Below are 27,769 nucleotides of genomic sequence, written 5' to 3'. Positions count from 1 at the left end.
TATTATTATAATGCGATGTTGCTGATAGGGTAGCCATTTTTATCGAGTCAGTGAACGAATTCACGAGTGATGCGAATCCTTCCCATGAGATATTTGTTTGTCTTTCGGTGAAAGAAAATCAACGGATTGCGTGAGTTTTTCCAAATCCCTTCCAAATTTATATCCATTAATTTATAGATTATCGATTAATTAATCGACAAACATTAAAAGGTCTCTTCGAGGGAGATGATCGATGATTATATACAAGTAGCGCATTCCTGTCATTCCTCCTCATCATCAAATATGAAGTTCATAACCTGTCTCTTGAACTTTGCATCATGGACGCCTTTGTTAACGAGATTCATTTTAGGCTTTTCTGTGCCATTTATACGGCTCGTAAAGCTATTTAATAACAAAAAAATTACCAAAATGATTTAATATTATTTGGTTTGTTTGGACGGAACACAATTGCCGCACCCGAGGTGGGGGGGGGGGAGGGGAAAGACGACGCTAAACACAATGGAGGAGCTGAGAATGTAAATTAGTCATCATCGAATTTTGTTTTGTGCGTGATGCTCGCACCGAATTGCTTTCATAAGCAAATGAATAAAGCACGATAAAAATAAGATGTGCATGAATTGATTTTAATTTTTGAGTGAGTGGCCCCCTGAGTCCAAGTGATTTGGCGAGGCCAAATCACTTGGACTTAGGGGGGCCCATGATGATTGTCTTGAGATGGCCCTGCGGAATATATGTATAATTAACTACACTGAACAACAAATGTTGATTTGTTGTTCGGTGAAAGTTCCACAAGTTACTTTAAACTAAGTGGTTAGTTGGTGTGTGAATTTGACCATGAGAAAGCCAGATTGGCTGCAGTTTCCTCTGAAATCACATATTAAATACACATTAAAACAACTAATATCACATTAAAACAACCTAAGTACATAGTAAAGAAACTAACAGCCGTATTCACCAACGATCTTCAATCCTTTCACCTGCAATTGCAGTTGAAACTGTGTTGGTGAATACAGCCGTAAATGTTAATTAACCGGACCTACTTTTGAGTTGGATATTCATGTAATAACATTGATTTCAACTTTTTATTTACTCCTTTTCAAGTATGAAAATAAAAATTAATGTCTCTGTATTGTTTTATAGTGTACAACTGCGTAAATACATATAATTTAGGATGTTTTGAAATTAATTATGAGCCCATAAATTACATTGAAGAAACTCTACAGCTTTATTCACGCATCTTTTGTAACATAAAAAGACAGATCAATAACTTGAACTTCAAGAAAAATTTTTTGGGAAATCGGCGAGTTGCGGACAAATTCACGCCAAAATATCTAGTACCCATCAAAATGAAAAAAAAACAAAACTATTTCTATGTTTCTTAAAAAATTAGTTTCTTTCCTGAGTTATGCAGGAAGGTACCATATTGGTCAACTTAGATAGGGTTTGTATGTCCCTCAAAGAAAGAAGATATAACTTCATCCAAAAATCGTTAAAGAAACCCCGGGTAGCGGTGGGTATTATAGCTAGTAAAATATAATCAGCAAATTTTAAATTTATGGGAAAAATTGTGATTAACATAATTTTTTTTTTAATCAGTTGGGTGTACTTAGATCAGGGTTGGCAGGTTTTTGACACATGGCAGTTTTTGACGGTTTAAACTGTCACCTCAAAAACCTCAAATATTGCTTTTCGATATAAAAATTCCCATTGGAAATGCACACGTTAATTGCATATAATGTTTAAAGTGACTATGTTATACAAAGAATAAATATTTAATACGATTCTAAAATAATTTTCTACTTTCGACAGAATTATTTTGGACGATATATATATATATATATATATATCATAGCTGCCAAGTCTCCCGAATTTTTCGGGAATCTCCCGAATTTTAGCTTCATCGCTCGACCTCCCGAAAAGTTCTTAAATCTCCCGAATTTTTACGAAAATCACAAAAATCCCTAATTGTCCCTTAAAATTCCCTACTTCATTAAAAAAAATCCCCGTTTATAAAAACAATCCCTAAGGAATTTCTTGTGGGGCATGAAGCCTCTTTTTTTTCCCCTTTCGAAATGACGTCACACGTCGTAAATGGGGAAATTCCCTTTTTAAGGAAGTTTTACAAACCCTCTGATGGTAACAAGAAAGTTGTTTGTCTTATCGTGCAGGGAAATGGCTTAGCAGCCAATAGTCCTGGATAATAATTGAAGATTATAGTCACGCGCATGTGGTCAAAATTTCTTTTGTTATAACGTGCGATATAACAAAACACGAATACTGATAAGCAAAAACATACTTAATCAATTTTAAAGATACTTATTCCGATGAATTTCCTTTCATCAAACGTTCCAGAAGAGGGGCCGACTTTTCCTTTTTGTACAAGTTGTGTTACGGACATAAACATCAGTCATGGTGGAAAGAGTGACATCATCACTCATGTGAAATGAAAAAAAAGACAAGCAAGTGTCACAAAAAGTCAGTGTTCTTCAAAAATTGACGGTGTTTTCCTTCATCTTCCGATGATTTTGGGGTCATTCGCGCAGAATGTTTGTTCACAGCGTTTCTGATTGAACACAATATTTATTTTTACATCATTGAAGTTTTGGCCTCCAATTTCACTTGTTTTTTGCCTAGGAATTTTATTCCCAAGGGTTTAACTTCCATGTGTGTAAAATCCCTATTTTAATTTGACTTCAGTAGGGATTTTATTCCCTACGCTTTAACTTTTATGTTTGGAAAATCCCTATTTTATTTGGAAAAATCCCTATTGTATTTATTAGGGAATGGTTTTAGCATAAAATACGGGTTTGCGCGAAAATCTCCCGAATTTTCATTTTCAAAAGTTGGCAGCTATGATATATGCTTTTTTTCTTATAAAATTTGAATAAAGCATAACATGAAAAGTGAAGGGGAAACTATGGAACGATTTGACAGTCTTTGATTAAGATGATTCTTGACCTCCCAAAATTTCTTCAACTGCTTATATATGTTTGCATTGATATAAACCATCTGCTGTACTCTTTTTACAACAGATAAGTGTTTAAAAAAAGTTTATTACATCATGTATATAATCGATCTAGCAATCGAAATACTATATTTTAGGACTAAAATGTCATTGGTATATTCTTACTTTGGCAGTATGATATGGTACATTTACTAGCATTTATAATGCAATGGTTTTACAATTGAAGCTGTATTCAAACGTGCAAAACAAATATCAGGGTATCAAGTCTTGTCTCAGCTCTGCTTTGGTTTAAAATACTCTTTAAAGCTCTGTGTATTTATACACCCTGATCTAAGAAATTTTTAGGTGAAAATAAGTGAGTTTAATTAGTGTATTAACAGATGCTGTGTGAGAATTTTTATATGGAGTAAAATTTTGGGCAGATCAGAAAATTTAAAATATCAAAATATATATTTTTCCTCAGTAATTATAATTCTAAATATAAAACCCTTTAATCTAAATAAAAGTAAGTGTTTTGTTATTTAACATATCTATTATTTGACATTCACAGTAAGATTTTGATAGTTTAAATACCGAGTTAGTTTATGGGGTCGAAAACCTAACCCTGATGCCCTATTGTACATATTTTGAATAAGAAATTGAACATAGGTAATGAGTAGCTTAGATAAATAAACCGTAAAATTATATTTTATATGTTCTAGGCTCTTCTGTTGAAAAATTCAAAATTGCAAATTATAATTAAAATTTTGTTTTAATTATTGTAATAAATTAATGTTTAAAAATAAAACATTGTAATATGCCAAAAAGTAAGTTTATCATCATGTTGTAAACCTATTGTGTTCAAAACATTATCAAAAGGCATTAATTTAGGTTTTTGATGTTTTTCGACACTTTTGGCCGTTTAAACCAGTTTTTGATGCTTGTCATGTCAAAAACCCAACCCTGACTTAGATTTGCATAGATATTTGGCCGAACTGAATTTGCAGCCGAATATTTGTCCCATCTCTAATACCAATGCTGATTTTTTTTAATTGTGGTGATCTGCTGTCTGGGACTTGCAGTCTTATTTTAAACTGTTTTAGATTAACTGTTTAAAGTATTTTTGTGACCAAGATGTCATGCACATGGAATACTTTCAATTATAATTTATCAAAAGACATTTTGGGACATTCTTAGTGATTTTACATGCATAAGTAAATTTAAATGCTGGTATCGTGAAAAAAAAACTTAATCTTTGATTTATATTTTTAAACTTCCTGAGTGTAAGATTTTTTTTCTTATGTAGGTGACAGCGGGAATAACTTTTTGTGCTTGTGGATTTTTTTTTTTATTTCTTTTTATTTTGTTTCTTGTCCGTCACAAAAGTTTTGGTGAGTGCATGAAGGCATGAGCTATCAGATGCAGTCACCTGCTGCTGGACCTCGACCAAGTAAGTACATTCTTTTAACATTTCTTATGTTACAGATTTTCGGCTGTAATTGTAAAAGTGTTTTGTTTTATTTTTTCTCCTGTCTCATCAGCATACAAAGGAGCCCCAAAGCAGAATGTGTCAAAATCGGCGACGTACGTCACAGAAGAATTTTTTTCATTGCCATTCTCATCTTTTTGGGGAAAGGTGTTCCTTTATGTCTTGCTTGTGAATTGTTTATGGAATGGGTTGTTTTCCATTTTAATTCTAAGTAACTAAACATTCGTCTAATAGATTGCTGACCCCTTCCAGTTTTGCGAATTCGAGATGTTCCCGTCGCTCTCACAGTACCTTCGCAACTAGTAAAAAGATTTGTGCGTATATACATGGTGTTCTGCTAATGGACCGACAAACACAGAAGGGTTGTTAATGTACCCTTTTATTAATGGTACATTCCCGGTTGTTGATTTTACCCAACATTGAAATAAATGAAATTTGTGAATGACAATAACATAATTTTTTCCACTAGTATCATTTACTAATAATATAAACCTGTTAAAATAGTTATAGGATTAAATTAATATAACAAATCTTTCTTCAAGACGTTAACATTACAAAATATCACAAAACTTTATTGAAACGTTCTCATCTAATCGTCTGTCAGGGCATATTTTGTTCTCAGAGTTTCTCACAACTTCGGTAAAGGAAGAATAGTCCAGACTTGGAAGATGATCTTCCAATGGCACTAGTTCAAGAAACACTACACCAGCGAGTCTATCTTAGATGTAGACATGTTGCGAAGTCTGCCAGCAATATTCCATCCCCAATGAGAGGTTGTCTCCTCTTGATTTCATTTGCAGACCACTGGTCGGGTATAGAGATGACTAACAAGAGAAAAAGCAGAACTACTCCGACAGCATCACAGCAGGAATCTGGTCCATCAACTCATGACAACAAAGGAAGAACAACCCTTCATGCGGAGAGAAGCGGGACGAGACGCCTCAGCAACGAACCTCTACGTAATCGAATACAGAACTTAAAACGTGTCGATACCTAGCACACTGCTGGTATATATGGAGAAACCCTTCATATCATCGGCTATCACAAGAACAAATCAGAATTGACTACTGAAATTAACATAAATCTTTTAACAAATAACATCTCATTTGTATATTTATATGGAATAAAACACTATTATGTAACTTTGAAATATAGGAATTGGCAACACACAGAATGTAAACATTGGAGACCTGACCAGGGTCTACAACATTAAGACTCATAGGTGTACGCAGAATTTACTTGGGAGGGCGGTTTCTTTTCTTTTTTTTCCCTGTAAAATACTATAATCTTGGCTCAAGGGGGTGTCATTTCATTTGTGTATGCCAATGCTAGGCCTATTGCACCCGCAAGGTGGTCCATGGCCCACTAACAGCATGAAGATAGAATATTGTATTTTCTTGTATAATTATATTTTCAAAAACATTTATAACATTAATATTGCACATCACTTTTCACAATTTCACTGAGTTCGATGACGATCTCTTGTAGCATTGCCGCTGGACTTCCATCGTGTTACATTAACATAGGTGGAGATAGACTTTAAAGTCTGGGGTGGGGGGCATGATGATGTCAATTTATATATACACTTGTACATTAGATCAGTCTACTCCACCTTTGATTGGGGGAGGGCCTGGTATCTCTGCCCATGGTTGTTAGCAGGGCTGTCATTTCATCTTTTTCCGGGGGGGGGGGGGCAAAGAACATGTACTCAGTGTATGTATATATATTTGTATATATGTATCATTTTTAACATTTTCAAAAGCTGGGGGGCCCTGACCCCCCAAATGACGGGCCTGGTTGTTAATAGGCATCAGGAGGAACAAAAATTGCAATAGAGCACACTGTTGCAAACCATGTTCAGAGGGTGAAAAAATCTTTAAAAAAAAAAAAAACACATGCAGGCTCTTGAGTCCAGAGGAGACGAAAAGTGGATATCAGTTAATCGCGGAATGTTTTTTTGTGGATTTGCTCACCATATCTGATGTAAGCAGCATCGCGAAACGCATGTACTATATATATTTTTAATTGAAATGTATTTCTCTTCAGTTACATTAATAAATAAAGGAAATATAAAAAATATATTTGTTTTTAGTTTGTGGTCTATGAGTTACTGAGTAACCCCAATTGAAGTTATTTAGGATTTAAAAAAATAATTAAGCGAGATGTAATTTTCAATAAAAATCAACAAAATTGTGAGATTACTGGGATTCATTAACTTGTATAATTCAGACTCTAGTCTCAGACTATATGTTCGTTTTTCAACTTCATAAAATGAAATTCAGTCTCTTGTCTTTTCTAGTGTCTCATGGGAATTACAACGACATGCCTGTTGCAAACTCGAAAGAACAAACCATGCTGTGGCAGCAAAATTCGTACTTGGCAGATTCTGGAATCCATTCAGCTGCCGCCTCTCATGTAGGTTTTTTATTTGTTTGTGTTTAATTTTTTTAATTTTTTCAGCATTCACATGTCAATTTTCCATATACTAAGAATATAGCAGGATATTTCTTTCATTATTTGTTCTTGTGAAACATTCAGATCAGTACTAAAAGATTTAAATGTTGAGTGCTTATAGAGGTCTTCTATAATCGTATTAAAATGGCACTTGGGATGATTCCTTTTTAAGCTTAAAGTAGTCAACTTCAATTTTTTTTTTTTGTTTCAAATGGGTTTTGTTGAGTTTGTTTCTCTTTTTTTTTGCAAGTCCAGCCTGTTAATGGAGGTAATGGATAAAATTTACTGATATTTTCAGCGGAGCCTGTACTGGGAACAGTTTAAAATAAAAAAAAAAGTGAGAGAGAGAGAGAGTGTGTGTGTGTGCAGCAGACCAGAGTAATGTTCACTCTAAGCCAGCGATTCTCAACTGGTGCTCCGTGTGCACTTCCCAAGGGCTCCGCCACGACTCGAGGAAAATAAAATAAATCAGTAAATTTGATGGATAAAATAAAAAAAGAGGCCTACTGGGTTCCGGAATGAAAATTATATACAAAACGGGCTCCTCGAGTCAAACAGGGCTCCACCATAAAAATTATATACTGAAAAAGGGCTCCGCGAGTCATAAAAGGTTGGAAACCACTGCACCAAGCCATGTGTAGAAAAACATGCTCCCTTGCATACAGGGTTTTGCCATATAATACAACTTAATACAGTTGTCTCTCTGCATTTGGGAGATTACGTTCAGGAGATGACCACGAATACGGGAAATCGGCAAATAACTGTTAATTTCGGTTTTTTAGGCATCTGTTTTTTTTCTGATTTGTGCAGCAGAAATAGGAAGGGGAATCCAGTGATTCTTTCTGAATGAATATTGTATTTATTTTATTCATTTTTATTTCAGCTCATTTGTTACAGTAAAACAAGGCTTCTTCTACCAATTTTTCTACACTTAAAAAACTTACCATAGATGGGTCTATGTCATGGAAACAATCTATTCTTGGTTTAAACTTATGAAGACTTTGCTGAGCATATGTTGCTCATAATGAACTTTCCTTCTATTTCTTAATTTTGTTCATCTTCATGGAGTTTCGCTTCAGTTTCAGGATCAGTCAGTTTGATTAATCCCTCCTCTGTTGATTCCCGAATTGCTGTTAATTATCAAATTTCTATGTGCACATCATTGAACCCTTCTTCGTACATCTGTTTTGCTAACATAATGTCTTTTATAACCTTTGTCTGGTTCTGTGGAAATGGGTGTGTCCTTAGGAACGCACTGTGGCCAAAAGAGTTCTTTCAGTATAAGATGACTGTTAACATCTTTATAGCTTTCTGATATGAAAATTAGCACTAACTGTAGAAACAGTTACTTCCAGAAACTAACTTACAGAAAACTGAGAAAGAGACCACGAATATGAAATTCATGAATACCGAGAGCTAACTGTGTAATATATGAAGTTTCTATTTTGCAAAATCTTCAAACTAGATGCCTAAATTCTGTGTTCCAAGTAACAACAGATTTCCCCCATTTGTAAAAAATAATACTTAGAGGATAATATTCTCTGGTAATAATTAGTTCACAACATCGGACCAATTATTAGCACTAACTTCCAAGGTATGACTCGTATACAAGATATGAATAGGTGTTCCAAGGTATCGTATAATTTTTCCTTTATATTTTTATACATGTTGCCGCACACATTTTTATTCACTAGACGTTGAATAACTGTGTGTGTGGTGAATTGCCCTTGGCGATAGGACCGAGTTGTGTTCAGTTTGAAAGTCATTGAATGATAATCATCTATGTATAAAAAAAATTAATTTGTAAATATAATGCAAAGATATAGCATCAAATAGTCATTGTGAAAAGGTGTTATTGCAATGCAGTTGTAATTAGAAAAATTATCTATTCTCATTTCAATTATCATAATTGGCAATTCTAATCTTTTTTTTTAACCATTAGCCCTCATCTCTTTGTGGGAAAGAGGATGAAATGGATAATGAACAGATAGTTTTTGATTGGGACCAACCTGGTTTCGGCCAGGGGTTCACCCAGGAACAAGTTGATGGTATGCATAATTTTTAAAATTTATTAAGTCTATTTCTGTTATGAATGATACATTATGTTTTCATCTGGATATCAATTTTTTTTTCGTGTTTTCTCATTGGTTAGAAATGAACCAACAACTGAATCAAACGCGATCTCAGCGCGTAAGAGCTGCTATGTTTCCAGAAACTTTGGAGGAAGGAATCGAGATTCCTAGCACTCAGTTTGACCCAACCCAGCCGACAGCGGTTCAACGCCTCGCTGAACCTTCACAAATGCTGAAACATGCTGTTGTGAATCTGATCAACTATCAGGTATTGGTGAAATTAATTTGCTTCATTTAATAAACCCCTATTCTATATTTTGCTGTAATTTTCAGTCTTTCGCTATGCCAAAAAACATTTCATCATGTATATGTCTATCCTCAATCGTAGGACGATGCAGATTTAGCTACAAGGGCTATTCCAGAGTTGGTGAAGCTGTTGAATGATGAGGATCAAGTTGTAGTGAGCCAAGCAGCCATGATGGTTCATCAGTTGTCCAAAAAAGAAGCCTCAAGACATGCAATAATGAATTCCCCACAAATGGTGGCAGCTTTGGTCAAGGCTATGTCAACGTCCAATGATCTTGAGACAACTAAGTGTGCAGCTGGAGTCCTGCATAATTTGTCACATCACAGGCAGGGTCTGTTGGCCATTTTCAAATCTAGTGGAATTCCTGCATTGGTGAAATTACTTAGGTTGGTATTTTGAATGTCTTGCATTTCTGTGCGGTGTATTTCCTAGATTTAATGAGCACCATGATTATCGAATGTTTGAAAGAAAATACGCAATGAAACCTTGATATAAGGATACTCTGTGGGCGACGAAGAAATACTGTAGAAGTATTATCGTTATACCAAGAAGTAGCATTATCAGGTAGCACCAACTTTATGCTGTTGGTGGCATCAGGCCCGTCATTTAGGAACATATGTTTGAAAACACACTACAAATGGTATATATATATGCGTACCTTTAGTACATACTCTTTGCCCCCCCCCTCCCGGAAAAAGTTGAAATGACGGGCCTGGGTGGCATCTCTTCTGAATTGACATTGTTGGTACCATCATAAAATGCATTTGTAAGTATTTATTTGCAACAAAAAATTCTGACTAGTTATATAAGATTCAGTTGTATCAACCTGTGAAGTAGTTTATCACACAGCACGAGAATGTGCAGCACAAACTAACTTCATGGCGACTTCCCCCAACATTTTTGAAGGGTAGATAGTGCCGAAAACTCTCACATTACTACTTCTATGTTATTAGATCCCCCTCAAAAGAACAGAAGCTTCCGAGGAATTTTAATGTACTTTATATATATATAAGGTGCTTTTGAGTGAAATATAAAAAAATGTAGTTGTGAAATACCCTCAACTTTCGATATATATAATGAAATTTACTGTAGTAGAGGATATAGTATATTGAGAGTAGTTAAAGAACATACTTCATTAGACTTTAGTTGTAGAGGGATTTATCATATCAAGTATCGTTGTAGCAAGGTTTCACTGTATACGTGACTGATATATGCCATATTTATACTCTGTTCGTTCTAACTTGGGTCCTGATGTAAATAAAAGCATGTGTGCGATGCCCAAAATGATTGGTTGAAGAACATTTCACCTTTTCTTACTGTGCAACACTGCCAGAAATATAGTCGTTTGCCCCTCATACCATAAAATAACTCATTTTTATTTTTTAAAATATTTATTTTATATTATTTCAAAGTTATCTGAAAGAAAGCGAAAAAATATTTTTCAAAATTGGTTAGTGTTTTTGCTGGTATGTCTTCAGGGTTGGTGTTGACAGGATACGCCTTTCTGACTCAAACATTACCGTCCCCTTTTTAAATTTAAACGGAAGTTTCATTTTATTATTATTACTCTTATTCGCAAACAGATTTGATATACACTTGAATATGCTGCTTCAAGAGGTCTTGCAAGAAAAAGATTTCTTCTTTATCGTTTGATGACATAAATGAAATATGCGTGTCTATCTTGTTTGGCAGAGCCATTTGAAAATTCATTTCTTTGCAGCTGCTCTGGACTCCTATAAACAAAGTTGCTGCCAACAAGATTTTTTCTCACCCACACGCTTTGACGTACACTAGATACGGGTTGAGGGGGGGTCACTTATCGTTCGTGGTGAATATGCGCATTTCAAAAGAATTTGCACTTCTGCTTGAGCAGCTTGTTGAGAGGAAGTAATATTGGTTTCGTCGAAGGCGGCGAGCCAAAAAAGTCTGAGGATTATCACGAAGATATGAAGGTAAAGTTTGGAAAATCTGGTTTGAAAGAGTAATGTTCATTTTTGATTCAGTTAACCACGTTATGACAGACACTATAGATCCCGTGAGAAAGCCTGGCCTGGGGGTCCATTAAAGATCCCAGTCCAGGGGCTCCTGCTGCTGGATGTTGGGGTCATGGCTCGTAACCTACCAATTTCGGATAAAAACCGAAATTGTCTTGACAAAAAACCAGATTTCAACAACAGGTTGGAGTAAAGAAACTAAATAATGTGGATGACTCTCTCGTTAAATTGGAACTGTTGCAGCCCATGGATTATTATGAAATATTTAATTACAAAGACCTGCAAGATAAATAAAAAGCCGTAACACAACGGTAAGTTGTTCATAATTTATTTCACGTTATAATTGGTAGCATATCCGGCCCAGGAAAATCATACATCTTGAATTAGTCAAGAAATAAAATTGTAAAATTCTGAAGGAAAAAAAAGTAATAAGAAAAAATAAGGATTTTTTCTCATTATCTGCCGTAAAATAATAAACAACTCGCACAAGCTTTTGTAACGACCGTGGCCCCACATCCTGCCGCAAGATCCCCCAGTCTGTGATCTTGGTCGGGCCCTAAGACCAACCTTTCAACAGTCCTTTTATATAGTAAACTTTTAGCATAAAAAAAATGACAAGAATTGTCGCAGGCAATGTCCAGGCTGGAGCCCTGTCATCCCAACTCTTGAGGAGTGTGCTATGATAACAAGAATAACTTATCGAATTTTTTTTTTTTTTGGGAGATATATACCTCTCTCTATTTTAGTGTTATCAACAGTTTTTATTTCAACAAAATTTGGAGAACAGTGAAAAAAAATTCTCCAGGAAAATTCTTCATAACGAATTTGCAATCTCGCGTTTGAGGAAAAAACGCACGTGTTCGGAACACGTAATGAAGGTGCGGGTAAAATTACAACCAATAGAGATAAAGGATGCGGAGTGATATCAAAAATTGGCACAGCGGTTTATTTACATCAGGACTCAAGTTAGAGCGAACAGAAAATAGTTTCATTATTTGTAAGCTTAACTTTTTTTCAAATATTGATTCGTTGGATTGTATTTCAACAATCGAAGGACGCTTCTCAAATTTGTTAAATGTGTTTCGTTTTTAGTGTTTTTGCTAATGATTGTAACTTTCTTCCAAGTTTTTAGGTGCAAAAAAAGATATTCCAATTAAATAATGTGGTGTTTTTTTTAACTCGAAAAACAATTGAAAGTCTGAATTTTAGTTCTGACAGATTTTACCGCAATTTTTAAATTTTTTTCTTTTCAGCTCACCTGTAGAGTCTGTCTTATTCTATGCCATCACTACTTTGCACAACCTGCTTCTTCATCAAGAAGGCTCTAAAATGGCTGTGCGCTTGGCAGGTGGTCTGCAAAAAATGGTCTCTCTACTCCAGAAAAATAATGTCAAGTTTTTAGCGATTGTCACAGACTGTCTGCAAATTCTTGCCTATGGAAATCAGGAAAGCAAGGTGATTCTTTTTTTCTTGATCAACTTCTAGGTTTTTTTTTTTGTATTATATCAATTTCATAATCTATTTATATAAAAACAAATGTATGTCTGTTTGTCCTTTATGCATTACTACACCATTCATGTAATCACCATGAAACTTTGGGAAGTTGTTGAGTACACTCCCAGAAAGGTTTCTGACATAGTACATCTATCCTATGATAGGTGACATGCGTGTCAACGGTTTCTGGCATAGTTTTTGATTTGCCAGGTATGCCACCGCACATTTTAACATTGAAAATTGGCATGCACAAACGTTCCTGTTTACGTAATTGCATTCGCCATACGTTCTATTTTGACATTCTGTATAAAAAATGCAGATAAGGTTATAATTAAATACGACAATCACCAATTTTAAAATGGAGAAAAATGTTTCCCTTAGTCGTGAAAGGGTTAATTAATATTTATATAAATATAATAAAGATATTTGTTTTTTGGGTGAAGAATTAGGTTGATAGAATTCTGTTTTTCTCAGAAGATTTTAGAGGTTATATATGGTCTATTCCAAGAATTTTCTTTCCCATGGCAAAAATGAAGTTGTTAAAGAAAGTATTAACTATATAGATTTTTATCCCTGAAATTATAAATTTGAGATTAATAAAATTAAGATATTAAATCTCATTTCAATAAAAACACCAATTTTTTTAAGAATTGTGATTTTTATCAACCGTGTGTAGCCATCTATATTGAGAACAAAACTTTGAATAAATTTCATTGACAAAATTTATTCAAAACTTTTTTAAAATAATTTTTGCACAAGTGATTTCAATCATAGATGGGTGTTCTGACAATTTTTTTTTTAGCTTATCATACTGGCTAGTGGTGGACCAGCTGAACTGGTTCGTATAATGAGATCTTACAACTACGAGAAACTTCTGTGGACTACATCCAGGGTACTAAAAGTTCTGTCAGTATGCTCCAGCAGCAAACCTGCGATTGTTGAAGCAGGTACGTTACTTTTGATACATTTCATCATTCCAAAAAGGTGTCTACATTACAAAAAAATTTTGTATAAGTAATACATATTCTCTTCTCTCAAATTAAAAAAACTAGGTGGAATGCAAGCTCTTGCCATGCATCTTCACTGCCGAGCCAACACTTGCAATGCGAGTACCTGTCGCCATCAAAGTGACCGTCTTGTTCTGAATTGTCTTTGGACTCTGCGAAATTTGTCTGATGCTGCTACAAAACAAGTTAGTTGTCGTCTATATTTAAAAAATATCTATTCAAACACTTTATTAATATACAGGTTTTTAATTGTGATTGAAAGTTTCAAACATAATCTTATACAGTTAGTCTTAGTTAATTCATAGGTCAAGGGGACCAATGAATTGTTTTAATGTTAGCAGTTTCTCCATACTATCAAATAAAATTTTAAAATTGCTCACTTGCCTTAAAATTGGATCAAATGCATGCTTTGTTTTTTACTTCATTGATTTCTCTTAGTGGTATCATCCGAAGCTGCTGTGGTGGTCATAGTGACAGACTCGCACTGTGAGAATCTAGGTTCAAACTAATCGCCACATTGGTGGTCGGCTGAAGTTGGTTTTTGTAGTTCTCAAATTTGAGGCGCAAATGCTTTCCAATCTTCCCATTGTGAAGTCTTGCCACAGAGAGCAACAGGCCTACAACGATACAAATTTACAAGCATTACACTTCATTCACAATTGAAATACAGATGGCAGCACTGAAACCAAACACAGCACTAAATACACAGACTGTTAGCTATCAAGACAAAGTTTTGATATGAGTTAGCTCGGCTCCACATTAGCTCGGATAAGTTGGGTTCTAGTGTACTTACAATTTAAAATAACAAACAAGTTTCATCTGATGTAATCTTTTTTTTTTTTTGCAGGATAATGTAGAAGGGCTCCTGGAAAATGTTGTTCAGCTCTTAGGCAGCAGCGATGTTAATGTAGTGACATGTGCAGCTGGCATTCTTTCCAATCTAACGTGCAATAACCATCGCAACAAGATAACCATATGTCAAGTTGGTGGAATTGAAGCACTTGTTCGAGCCATTATTCAAGCTGGAGACAAAGAAGAAATAACTGAACCCGCTGTAAGATTTTTGCTTTGCATACTTTTTCTTTATGCAGTGTAACTCCCACTAACTGACCTGGACATTGCAAGTTGACAGACACTTCTAATCCCCAGTCCTGTTGTATAAGGCTTGAATGTATTTCACATTCCTAACCCCCATTAGTGGAAACTCGGTAGCAAACAGTAAAATCGGTCAAAAATAATAATTTATGATTCACTGTAGAAGTAACTTTGTTAATTTGTCTTGTCTAGGAGCCACAGACCACCTGATGTCTTTAGCTGTAGATAGTTCTGTTGTGGTCTGATAGTTATTTATAATTGCTTACAAAAACAGATTTCTATCCTTCACCTTTTCATTGACATCTCCAACCCTGCTCCTGTATCAAGTCTCTAATACTACCGCCAAGGAAGGTTAATCTACGTCCATATTTTACTAATCCTGTGCCATTGCAAGGTTCAAAAGAGCTATTTATTTCAAACGTGCAGTCATGTCGATGGCAGTCTATGTGAATATAATCTGTAAAATTTTGGTTCACAGGTTTGTGCGTTGCGTCATCTCACAAGCCGTCATCCAGATTCCGAAATGGCACAAAATGCTGTTCGCATGCATTATGGTCTTCAAGTTATAGTTAAGCTCCTTCATCCCCCAAGCAGATGGCCACTTATCAAAGTAATTATAGTTTTGTGTTTGCATTATATAAAAGTATAATTTCACTTTTAAATTAATATTTAAAATTTTATCTTTGTTAATTTTGATTTGTTTTCATATTCCAGGCTGTCATCGGATTAATCAGAAACTTGGCTCTGTGCACAGCAAATCATGCTCCTCTACGAGAACATGGCGCAATTCCGAGATTAGTGCAGCTGTTACTCAAAGCTTATCAAGACACCCAAAGGGTAATTCGTTTGAATCTGTGCACTTTCTAGTGCTTATGATATTTAAGTAGCAAAACTAGCCATAAACTCTGTATTCACTGAGATTGTTTCAAGGGTCACCATTACTCAACTTAAACTTTAAATTTTTGTTTTGTAAACATCAGGGTTGGACAACTTCTTTCCAAAGGGGAAAAAACCATCCAGAAGAAATATGTAGCTAATGTTTTACTGTGTAATTTTTGAATTTGTTTTTGTATCATAGTGAACAGTTACCACAACCTCCTTTATATTTTATATTTTTAGCAGCGTTCCAGTGTTTCGTCAAACAATAGCCAAATAGCTTACATTGATGGTGTAAGAATGGAAGAGATAGTTGAAGGAGCTGTGGGAGCATTACATATATTGGCTAAAGAGGCACATAATAGAGCTATCATTCGAGGCCTCAATGTCATTCCTGTCTTTGTTCAGGTATTTACTTTTCTTTCAGATTACAAACATTTTAAATTTTATTTTTTATGTATTGGGAAATTTAATTTTACTACTCCAGTGTTTCACTTGGTTTCAGTGCTTTCTGGGGTAAAAAATGAGGATTGTGTGTGTAACACAGTTGTGCACAGATAATATAATTTATTGTACGACAGATACAGGAAACTGGCTGAGTAGGGAGATATTTTTCAGGAAAGTACATCTCTGCCATCATGGGGACTCAAACCCTGGTCTCTCATTTACCGGATGAGTGCTCTAACCTAAGCTATGAAGACACAGAATCCCCCCTCCTTGGAGTGTTTATATGCTCAATGGCTCCATTCAGTGGACTGTGGCAACATTCTGCTAATAGCTCGTAGATGACACCCGGGCCACCAGATGGCGGTATATGATGAAAGACATCATTCAAACCAGGGCCACCAGATGGCAGTATATGATGAAAGACATCTCTCCCTTATTAATACGACTATTTGTCTTCATAGCTTAGGTGGTAAAGCACTTGTCCGGCAAATGAGACCAGGGTTTAAGTCCCCATGAAGGCAGAGATGAATTTTCCTTTCCTGAAACATCTATCTCCTCACTTAGTTTTCTTATTAACCAGGGAGGGAGAGTGCCGTTTTTCATCATAACATATTGTAGCCTGTTGTTTTTTTTTCCAACACTGGAAGAACAGACCTTTTTGTTCTTCCTAAAACAGTGGTTCGTAACCTTTTTCGCCATTCGATGCCTAGCCATCTTGCAAAATCCCAATGCACCTGTGTGTGGAGTGGTTTTCTGCTTTACATTCAATGTCTCATTTCTGATTTATTTGCATGTTCACCACTAACAGTAATAGCTAGCTGCAAATAAATTTGAGGCATAGTAGGAAATTCATATTTAGTGATTTTTAAAACTATTCTTTTTAATTCATCTGGTTTGTTTTGCTATTTTTCTATAGCTTCTCTATAGTGAAATAGAGAACATTCAGAGAGTCGCAGCTGGGGTGTTGTGCGAGCTCGCTGCGGACAAAGAAGGTGCTGACATGATTGAAACAGAGGGTGCCACGCCTCCATTGACAGACTTGTTACATTCGCGAAACGAGGGTGTAGGTATGTGTTGCTAGAACTTTTCTTTGTTTGTGATATAAATTACAAATTACTAAATATTTGTCTTTACTTTGAAGTTTTATATAGTTTGTTGTTGACTTTTAAACTTGGTGTATTGGTGTATTGTTGGGAGTTTTATATGTTTTATATCTCTGTAATTTACGATCGCTGCATCGAACCCCCCCCCCCCCCTGTTTTATCTAATATTTGTGCCTGTAGAGGGATGACGGAACATAATGTATTTGATAAATTTTAATCAGATAAGAGGAAGATATATAGTAAGTTTTAAATCTAAGGAATAGGGTTTTAATTTTTGAATCTCTCTCTTCATGTTAAATAGTGCTAACAAAAACAGGCCCTTCATTTGGGCCCTGGCTTTTGAAAATACACTGAAAATGGTTGTGTGTGTGTGTATATATATAATTATGCAGGGTGATTCCAAAATAATTTATCGATTTCAGAATTATGTATTTCTCTCTTAAAATTAAAAACTAATTTCCCTCTGAATCATCCCTTATTATGAATACGATGTGAAATATTAATGCTCTGTATTATTTTCCTTGAAGCAACTTATGCAGCTGCGGTCTTGTTCCGAATGTCTGAAGATAAACCAGACTATAGAAAACGACTTCCTGTGGAATTGACTAATTCCCTTCTCAGAGATGATACTGGTCCTTGGGCCGAAATAGTGAGTTTTGAGATATATTGAAAACATTCATACTTGATTAGATTTTGTTGTTCACAACAAATCGATTTAATGCTAGAAGGACCAAGCTGTCATTTTGATCCTTTTTGATTTTCTCTCAATTTTTATGACAAATCAATTTTTATATAGAATGCTGATATTTCCACAACTTTTTCATTATCTTGTCCAAACATTTTTAATTTTAGGGGATTAATAACTAATAAATATTTTTAGTTCTATGTAAGTATCGAGTGATCCAAAAGTCACGAGACAAAACTTAAAATAACTTTGTAAATATGTACAATAAGAAGATGCGGTTTTGACAGATATGCATAGAAAAATATAGAATTTTCTCGCGAAGATAAGTCTACAGATCAAGATGTATAAAACTTTTGAACAGAAATATTTCTCATAGCAAAATCGTGATCTTAAAAGAGAAAATCTGAGCAAGCATCCTTGTGCGGATGTTATGCAATGAACTCATCTGCTCATGAAATGCATGCTAAGTACTTTTTGACATTATACAATAGCACCATCTGTTGAAAATGCAACTATTCCTTTTTTTATTATGAAAAATAAAATCCTAGACATTTCTGAGCATATCTGTGAAAACTGCATCTTTCTATTGTAAAAGTTATTAGAAAGCTATATTAAAAAGTTAGTTTTCAAAAGTCTTGTGACTTTTGGGTCACCCGATATGTAGATAATAAATAAGCATGTATGCAGGGTGCATAGGTAACAGGGTGTATGACATTTTAAACGACACCCTTATTGGGCATAATATTAGAATATATCTAGCACTCAAAATACTAAATTGTAGGACTAAAATGCCCTTTAATTTGGCAGTGCTGGCTTCTATACAATGCTTAAGAAAGTCCTGTAACTTATTCTTAGTGTAAAAGTGAGAATAAGTTTTTGACTGATATATTTGCTAGCATTTGTAATGCAATGGTTTTCTGATTGAAGTTGTATCTAAATATGCAAAACAATACTTTGGATATTATAAACTGGACTGGTAAACAATATACCAGTCCTGCCAGCTCTGCTTTGCTTATACTCCATAAAACTCTGAATTTACACAACCTGAGCTAAGAAATTTTTAGGTAAGAATAAATGAGTTTATGATTATTTAGTATTAACGGATGCTGAGCGAGAATTTTTAATATGGAATAAAATTTTGGGCAGATCAGTAAATTTAAAATATCAAAATAGATATTTTGTTCTCAGTAATTATAATATAAAACACTTTAAATAAAAGTTTTATTTAACATATCGGGTTTACAAAAACTATTGGACATCATTGACTGTTTCAATACAAAGTTAATTTCCAAGGTAAATCGAACCCTAGTTTAGATAAAATCTATGTATATGAAATTGATTTTATATCCATTGTCACCAAATTTTTGCATATATGGGTCATTCCCAAAAAAAGTACATTCCACATTTTTGAGATGAAAAATTCAGAGTTGAATTTTTGAAATTGATCTCGAATTATAGCCATTGACTTGAAGTTTAATATTTCATGAATATTTTTCACTTTTATTTTTGGGGTTTTATGACTGAAAATGGATTTTATCCACTCTGTTACAAAAACAAATATCACATAAAAAATATTTCTGCAGTTTTTAACCCCTTAAAATAATGAAATCGGCTTATTTCTTACACATAGGCTGAAAAAAAAAGTAGTTTAAAAAGAATTTCGACTTTTTTTTCTGTCGTTTTGATCGTTTTTCATGATTTTTTCGAAATAGCACATAGAAAAGTTTATCTTTTACATTTTTTCAACTACTTAAAATTAAATTTTATTTCTGGCAGACAGTGGGTTGATAACTTATAATTTAACATCTTGGTATGAAGTGCTTTTTTAATTTTTTTGCCTGTGAACTGCAAAAATGCTTAACTTAGAGTAAGCAATCACAATTATTCTAAATACTTTTATTTTTTCAAAAATTATATAGACAATATAAAAGGTATCCCAAAGACTCCTCTATGACATCTAAAAAACATCCACGCTATGAGGAAATTAAAAAAAAAACATGTCCTCCCTCGTGATTTGAATTTTGGCTTTGGCAAAATTTTTAAAGTCTGGTCAAAGTGGATTTAAGAGATATCTTTTTGTCATCAGCTCTGGACAGCTTCCTAGCATCATTCATTGTTTCGAGGCGCGTAACTTTCACCCCCCCCCCCCCTCCTCCATTATCTTCAATGTCATTTTGGGCTACAACAACGTATCTGTATGTAGATTTATATATACCACACCAGATTCAAATTTCACGAGCATATGAACACCTGCTTTAATTAGACCAGTTGACATTTCTTCATTGCTGTTTCCTATGGAGTCAATAGCATAGTTTTCACTATTTTCTTGAATGTCATTTTCCAGAGATTCAAACTCTAAAATTGGTTGTGGAACTTCCATTTTATACTTCTTTGGCACGAGTAAGTTTTCTTTTCGTAGCATTCACAGAGATTAGCATTTCTTTCACAAAAGCAAGAGACATCTCTGTATTGCCAGTTGCTACTATTTGGTGGACTGCCATAGTGCCTTTCAGCATAGGTATATCATTCGGGATAGTTTTTTTTATACCTTTTATTTCTTCATTTTTGATTTCGTACAATTTTAAATTAGTGGCAACTTTGAGAATTGTGAAAAACTAACTGGCATCTGATGTCGTTCCCACATGCAACCAATCTATCAGCTGTCCTTTTCAATTCAGCACCAAAACCATCAACTGCTCCTTTGCCAAGGTTTACTTTAAAAAAAAAATTCCAAATACATCACTTGAAATATTTTGCAACATATTTGTCCAATAAGTAAAAATTTTTCTTTTGTTTGTACTTAGTGCAAGGTCCATCAGAAAAAAAGTGAACCACATTTATTTTATATTCTTAAATGATTGATGAAAACTTCCATAAATAATTAAGAATTTTTTTTGGAAATGATGTAACAGAGTGGACATCCGACAGAGAAATCTGATACTAAAGAAGACATAATGGGGTGAAATGTTATAGGTGACCCACAGACTCCTCTACAATCTTTGAAAAACATCCACCCATTAGCAAATTCTAAAAACACGTGCCCTCACTTCGTAGTTTGAATTTTGGTTTGGTAAAATGTTCAAAATCTGGTCAAAGTGAACAGTGGTCTTGCTCAGCTGTATATTATATCATTGGGACGATTTTTCTTTTACTTCAACATTTTTTTGTTGAAATTGAATGGTAATTTGTGTTGGTATAAATCTCGTGTTTGTCTCTCACATTAGTGATTCAGAGTATATCCAGTGAGACTTGGTGAGGGGGGAGGGGATAGAGCCAGGAAAAAAAGTAATTATAGGGAAATAATTGTTCTGTCCCATAAAATACAGAATGTATTGTCATATAATAACCTTTATTTATACTAAAATGCCCCTTGTTCCAGATCTCCCTGGATCTGTGCCTTTCAGTGATTCTGACGATCTGTACTATTTAACTTTCGTATTTAGCTGAAAAAATAACATGATGGGGAGAATGTGGTAAAGAGTTTAAATTGCATAGAGATAACTTATTAAATTTAACTTAAAACTTCTAAACCTCTTAACTAAGAAAACTTTAATCATAGTTTCTATTCTGTTGCGTTGGTTGAGTTTTTGGAAGACATAACAGTGGACAAATAGCCTGATTTTTTTTTTTTTCATTATAAATTTTAATGATTTGTGAAAAATTTTATTATATTTTGAAGCATATCTCCATGTGCTATCACTAGATGCTGATATAGATGAAAATTTTTTTTAAATTATTTATGATAATGACGTAACAGAGTGGACATCTGACAGAAAAATCTGGTACTAAAGACATAAAATGAATATTGAGTCATTTTGCAAAAGTCAAATCCAAAATTGTTGATCAAGCATTAAAAGTAAACCTTTCAATGAGCTCAAAAGTGTTATCAGATTTAATCTGGTTTAAAAATATATTTCCCAAATGACCATAACAGAGTGGACATTTTAAAATTAAAAAAATTTCGGGACATGAAAAAAATAGTTTTTCAGAAGAAAAAAAAAATTTTCTCAATTTTATTGTCAGTTTCATTCATCTATGACACATATATAAAATGTGATACCAAGTTTTCTGAAAAAAAATTCCAGGTTTGCACGAAGTCTTTGTTTAACACTTTTTAAAGGTGGGATAGCCAGATTTTGACGTTTTGCTACAAACAATGATTTTTAAAAAAAATAAAATTAGATACCATCTGAAACAAATTAAGAAACGCTGCATGACAGAATTAAATGAAGAACTAGAAAGAAAAAAAATTATACCACCAGAGTGCTCTGAAATTTCGTAAAAAAAATTTATAAAGTCTCGCAGAGAAACAGTTTGTACACTTTTTTTGGGAATGGCCCATATACCAAAAGGGACCTAACTTAAATGATAGTACGGAAGGTACAAGGACTACTTTAAAAGTTAGTCAGAGCTGGGCACAAATGCCGGAAATGGGCGATAAACTATGGGGCAACAATGGTTTCTTGGCCTCAACAATCACTTTTGAAATGTTTGCTTTGGGTACTGTGGTTCCCTAGTGATGCATTTCAGACATGCATATGCCTTTACAATGGTTTGTCACTTCCTTAATCCGGTCAGTATATGTATAATAGTTTATATGCCTTTATAATAGTTTGTCACTTTTTCAATTTTCCCAACATTGAAGAAAAACCCAGGCAGCGCTGGGTATTATAGCTAGTGGAACATAAAATTATATTTTATATGTTCTATAGACTCTTTTTATGTAAAAAAAATTTCAAAATATCAAATTATAATTAGTTTTAATTGTAATAAATTAATGTTTGAAAAATAAAACATTTTAATATGCCAAAAAAGTAGGTTTTTCATCATGTTGTATACCTAATGTGTTCAAAACATTATCCAAAAGCATTCATTTAGGTTTTTGATGGTTTAAACCAGTTTTTGACGTCAAAAACCCAACCCTGGTTTCTGTCAACAAGTATCTGGAAAGATTTTTTTTTTTTTTTTCTTTGTCGTCGTCGAGAAAATAAGAACTAAGACTAGTATTTTTTTTTGGATAATCCCTAAGGTAGTATCGGTTTCATTCACAGGCTAGTGAGACTTGACTGATTATATTGTCTTAGAATGCTGTAGGTTTTTCAAAGATTTTAGTAGTCCCTTAATGTGTTTCAAGTCTATTTTTCTTTCTAGCCAACCGACATGGACATCAATATGCTTGGACCAGAAGAGGCATACCATGACCAAATATATCAAGGCAGCCAAGGACCTCCAAGCGTCCATCCTCCACCAGGAAGACATAACCCATATTCCCAGCAAGGTACGATTGTGTGATTATGGAGATTAAGGAAAAAAAATGGGGGAAAAAAGTTTTGATTTGTGTGTAGGGAGAAATTCAACAAATTTGAATAGAATGACAGTGTGGAGATGATGGTTGATGAGAGACTCAAAATAACACTCGGGCACAAGTAGCATGAGTATTGGTAGATTTGATGTTAGTGTAAGATCTTTTGCACTTTGACAAGCACCATAGTTAGTATTAAAAAAAAGAAAGGAAATGCATAGTTTTTGAAATTCCAGTCATGTTTGTGATAGACTTTGTAACATCTGGTATGAATTTCTAAATTGTTTTATTACTGATTTTTAAATTGTTTTTCCCTTTCTCTGAGCTTACCAAAACTGAGGATTTATTATTGGTATGTGAACATTTTTATTGCATGTAGCTAATTTGTTTTTGACATTGATATTTGTATTATTTTTTTGCTAAATGTTCAGTTAATTGAAGTAGAATTTGCCCACATTCCATTGTATCAATAAACTTATAAAACATGCAGCAAGTCTTAACATTACATCTGTAATGTGACAATTTTTTTCCCCTGAATTAGTAAAATGTTGAAAATGAAAAGAAAATAATAGTTTCAAAAATTATGAAAGGTGGGTGAATGACAGTCATTTGAAAAATTGATAATACTGCCATTGTGTCACTTAATATTTTTCATTTTCTTTTTGAAATTTAATGTAATCTCAATATAATAGATTTCTCTACAATATTTTCTTCGAGTCTTGTTTGGAAATGTCTATAATCTAATAGTAAACTGCTGCCTTTCGATATAAGCATAATCCCTTTAGGATGTTTTTTTTTGTGGTCCGTAGAATATCATTATTACAAGATTTCAGTGCATTCGAACAAATATTTTTTTATGAATAGAAGTTGAATTTTCAATGCCTCTGGTATTTGAATTTTTAGGGAAGTTGAAATTTTGGACAGTTTTCCGGACCCTTTACAAAATTCTGAATCTGAAAAATGATACTTCCCAAGATACAAATTAGCAAAACTGTACATTTTGTACAAAATTAAACTGTTTTGCTCCCCACAATAACTCAATTTTCTATGGATCATTTTCACAAAAAACCACCCATCCCCCCCCCCCCCCAATTAAAAAACAAGGTTTAAACATACCTCTGAATTAAGAATGCTTGTATTTAAATTGCTTTTGACATAGTTGGTTATTAATGATTGCAACCTAAGTCAATATGCTACTTGACTGCTGACGTATTCTATTTATCTTGCTGTGCAATCTTTGATTTGTTCTGGATTAAAGGTGGTGAATTCCTGTGCTGAGAATAATATAGGTGCTTGTAGCTACAGCTACTAGTCTACATACGACTTTTATGTAACAATCTTGCACATATTCTGTCTTTCAATAGCAATGGACTGGAATCAACAGTGGCATATAGAAAAAATACTGTACGAGAAGCTTGTGTATTTCAAATGAATGAATAAGTCCTCAAAAAATCTTTAACGAATAAGGCAAATGGCAGAAAATACTTAAAAAAACTCCTAATGCATTTTGACACGTTTATAGGTGCATCTTCAGAGGATAAGTTTATCACACAGCCCAAGTTCCCGCTTGGATTGAGTTCCAAAGCAGAATGTTTTGCAATGAACCCTCGGCTGATTTGAAATGCTCTGTGCTAAAAATCTCCATAGTGTTTTTTTGTAATTTTTTCTTAAAATTCTTCCAGGTGGTTGTTCTACAAAAGTGATTTTGATATATTCTGCTTTGGGGGGATTGAGTACCAAATATCTTGGTTATTAAATCTGGTACTCAATCCAAGTGAGAAACTCAGTCAGTGTGATAGTTTTATCCTCTGAAGACAACACCCATAGTGTGTCGAAATTCATTAGGAATTTTTTAGTAGTTTCTGGTATTTGCCTTATTCATTGACAGTTTTTTGAGTATTATTAGGCAAAGTCATCTACTCTTCAAAATGAGTAAGTACTTGATGTCTGACATTGATCCGCTTTTTTTTTTCTTTTTTCTCTAGGTTTTGACTTACAGGTCCCTATTAGTTCCATGCAAGGACTTGACCTAGGGAGTCAGTTGGGTGGAGGCACATATGGGGCTATTTTAGATAACCCACACTCCATGGATCTTGATAACCCGCCTGATATAAATTTTGATGCACTGGAACCAATGCTGCCCAACAGCCCGAATGTTGATGCGAATCAGATGACTGCCTGGTATGACACAGATCTTTGAAATGTGTTTCAGACTTTTTTTTTATATCCATGCCTGTTTCTACTGCCTCCGTATCCTTATTTTTTCCTTGTCCTGTTGGTGTACTCAAACTTTATATTTCCCCATGAGAGTCTGGCATGTTATATTTGTCTATGTATGAAAAAAAATATGTGCTTCATCAATGAAAGGACTGTTGAAATCTGGTGAATAGACTTTTGGAAATGTTGATGGCTTATTTTATATTTAATGCATTTTATTTCATGATCGATATTGTCCAATATTTTATCCCATGAAGCAATTTTATATCAGTGTGTGAGAAATTTTGTGCATGTATGTATTATATCTGTATCACTATATAATCCAAGTTCAACATGTCTAGGAAATATTTATATTCAGTGTTTGTATATATGTTTCTTTTTCTCTTTAATTTTGTAGTCAACATAATGATTTCAATTTCTTAGCGCAGCTCAGTATCTTGGATTCAGATGTTTTTGTTATTTTTGGCCACCTCCAAACTATGCTTATTACTTTTAATCAACACTTAATTGCATATGAATTTAGTATAAAAGTATATAGTAGTGGTGTTCTTTTTTCCGTTCAGATATTTTTGTGTACATTGGTGTGCTCTTGTGGGCTTTTTATCATTATTGACCAGAGTCGTAGTTCATATTGTCTTGCTGATCATTGTCATTAGTGTTAGTAATTCTGTCATGGTATTATGAGCTGGAAAATCTTTAGTCTTTCCAACTAACAAAATGTTTCTCACGAGTAGAATTGCTGCAAGCAGCGCAACAAAAAAAGTGTTGGTTTTTATTTCATTTCATGAATTGGTCTCTCTGTGTGCATTTTTTTTCAATGAATGTATCTCTAGTGCTATGAGTACATGAATAAACATAATTTCCATATAATAGTTGTTCTTTGTGAAATATTTGGTTGTGGGTGCCGAGTCATTACAACAGTGTAGATTAACTATTTATTTTAACTTAAGAATAACTACAGGGAAAGAAACACGAGAGGAAGTGAAGATTCGGTTCCGGTTTCCACACATTGAGGGAATAATTCTGTGCTCACATGATAAAAAGGTGTCACTTCAAAAATTTCACGATGGCGAATTTGTAAACTATTTTGCCGAAATGCGATACTGTGGTTTTTCTGACATAATTTGCCTCCATTGTGTCCTCATAAACAGCTGAAAGAGACAAAGTTTTGATGAACGAGACTCCGGAATGCGAACTGAATTTTTTGGGAACAGTGACATGACAGTTTGTCGTCTGAGAATGGAATTTAAGATGCAATTAAACTTGTACATTTCTTAATACAGTAGGACCTCAAATCGGGATACTTCAGCTTAATTCTATTTCGCAAGATGCGAATATTGTGTGGAGAACATGGAAATGGGAAAATCTACCAGTTGCAATCTTCAGAAACAAGAAAATATATACAGGGAATGGGATTGCTGCGCCATAACGTTGATTTTCCGAGAAAATTTGGTGCTTCTGCGCCAATCGGAGTTTTCTGAAATTTCTCTCTTCCATTTCGCTTTCGATAACGTCATTTGAGTCGTGCTGCTGTAACTAAAGGCCCATTTACACGGTAAGTGATTTAGTTGGTAACTAAATTTTAACTTACCGATTGTTCTGAAAGATGTCCATGTAGTAAGTAGATGCTCATTGAATAGTTTTTACGAAGACGAGCGCAGTTGGCGCATGCGTGTTACATTCGACTAGAATCAACGGAGGAAGAGAGACACAACTCGCGAGAGGAGAATAATGATTTTTTTTATATATCTGGCATTCAAAGAAGTGGTTTTTTTTTTCAAAGCTCATATATATATATATATATATATATATATATAGCTTCCGCAAAAATGGATAATGATCCGGTATAACTTACGAATACTGTGATCAGAGCCACATTATATGAATTTTTTTTTTGAAGAATACATTTATTCACTTTCACTTATACAAAAGGGGGAAAAAGAATACACAACATATACAGTAGACTCTCGGTAATTCGACACCCCAAAAGTATTGACAAACATGCTGAGTTAGCTGGGTTTCAAAGTAAATTTTTGTTGGATCGTTCTTGTGTGTACGTAATTATATACATTCGAACAATGCCATTAAATAAATGCTAATTCTCATTAATTTTAATTTGGGGGTTGTTTCATAATAGAATCAAAACATAAAAATTCATGAAAAATAATCAAGTATATTTGTTTTTCTATCCGAAGAGTACAAAAAACTTCTACACCACACACACACACTATTCAGTTTATCCCGCGATTGTTTGATATTTTCCTAAGTACATAGGAAGCGACG

At 34.1% G+C, this 27,769-nt stretch overlaps 1 protein-coding gene across 4 annotated transcripts; it reads left to right on the top strand.

Moving 5' to 3' along the window:
- The first annotated feature begins 10 nt into the window (after nt 1–10).
- arm (armadillo) lies at nt 11–26,356 on the top strand. Of its 4 annotated transcripts, none has more exons than XR_016194161.1 (17): nt 11–130; nt 4,251–4,394; nt 6,733–6,848; nt 8,830–8,935; nt 9,040–9,227; nt 9,348–9,652; nt 12,514–12,715; nt 13,557–13,701; nt 13,807–13,946; nt 14,609–14,815; nt 15,335–15,466; nt 15,571–15,693; nt 15,976–16,140; nt 17,096–17,246; nt 17,810–17,931; nt 23,119–23,621; nt 25,255–26,356. XR_016194161.1 is itself a non-coding variant. In XM_089245097.1 (17 exons), the coding sequence occupies exons 2-17, from the start codon at nt 4,352–4,354 to the stop codon at nt 25,467–25,469; spliced, it is 2,484 nt and encodes an 827-aa protein (XP_089101223.1). In that variant the 5' UTR covers nt 11–130; nt 4,251–4,351; the 3' UTR covers nt 25,470–26,356. The 4 variants fall into 4 exon arrangements, 3 of the variants coding, with proteins under 3 accessions (XP_089101223.1, XP_089101224.1, XP_089101222.1); XM_089245097.1 differs by having other exon boundaries at nt 15,979–16,140; nt 23,119–23,245; XM_089245098.1 differs by having other exon boundaries at nt 23,119–23,245; nt 25,269–26,356.
- Nucleotides 26,357–27,769: the final 1,413 nt, after the last annotated feature.

Source organism: Pholcus phalangioides, unplaced genomic scaffold (genome assembly GCF_987345545.1).
Source record: "Pholcus phalangioides strain wild (caught in Gottingen) unplaced genomic scaffold, Ppha-v1.0 ptg000015l_1, whole genome shotgun sequence".
Classification (NCBI taxonomy): Eukaryota; Metazoa; Arthropoda; class Arachnida; order Araneae; family Pholcidae; genus Pholcus; species Pholcus phalangioides.
Note: the sequence above shows the minus strand (reverse complement) of the source record. Positions and strands in the feature narration are given on the sequence as shown.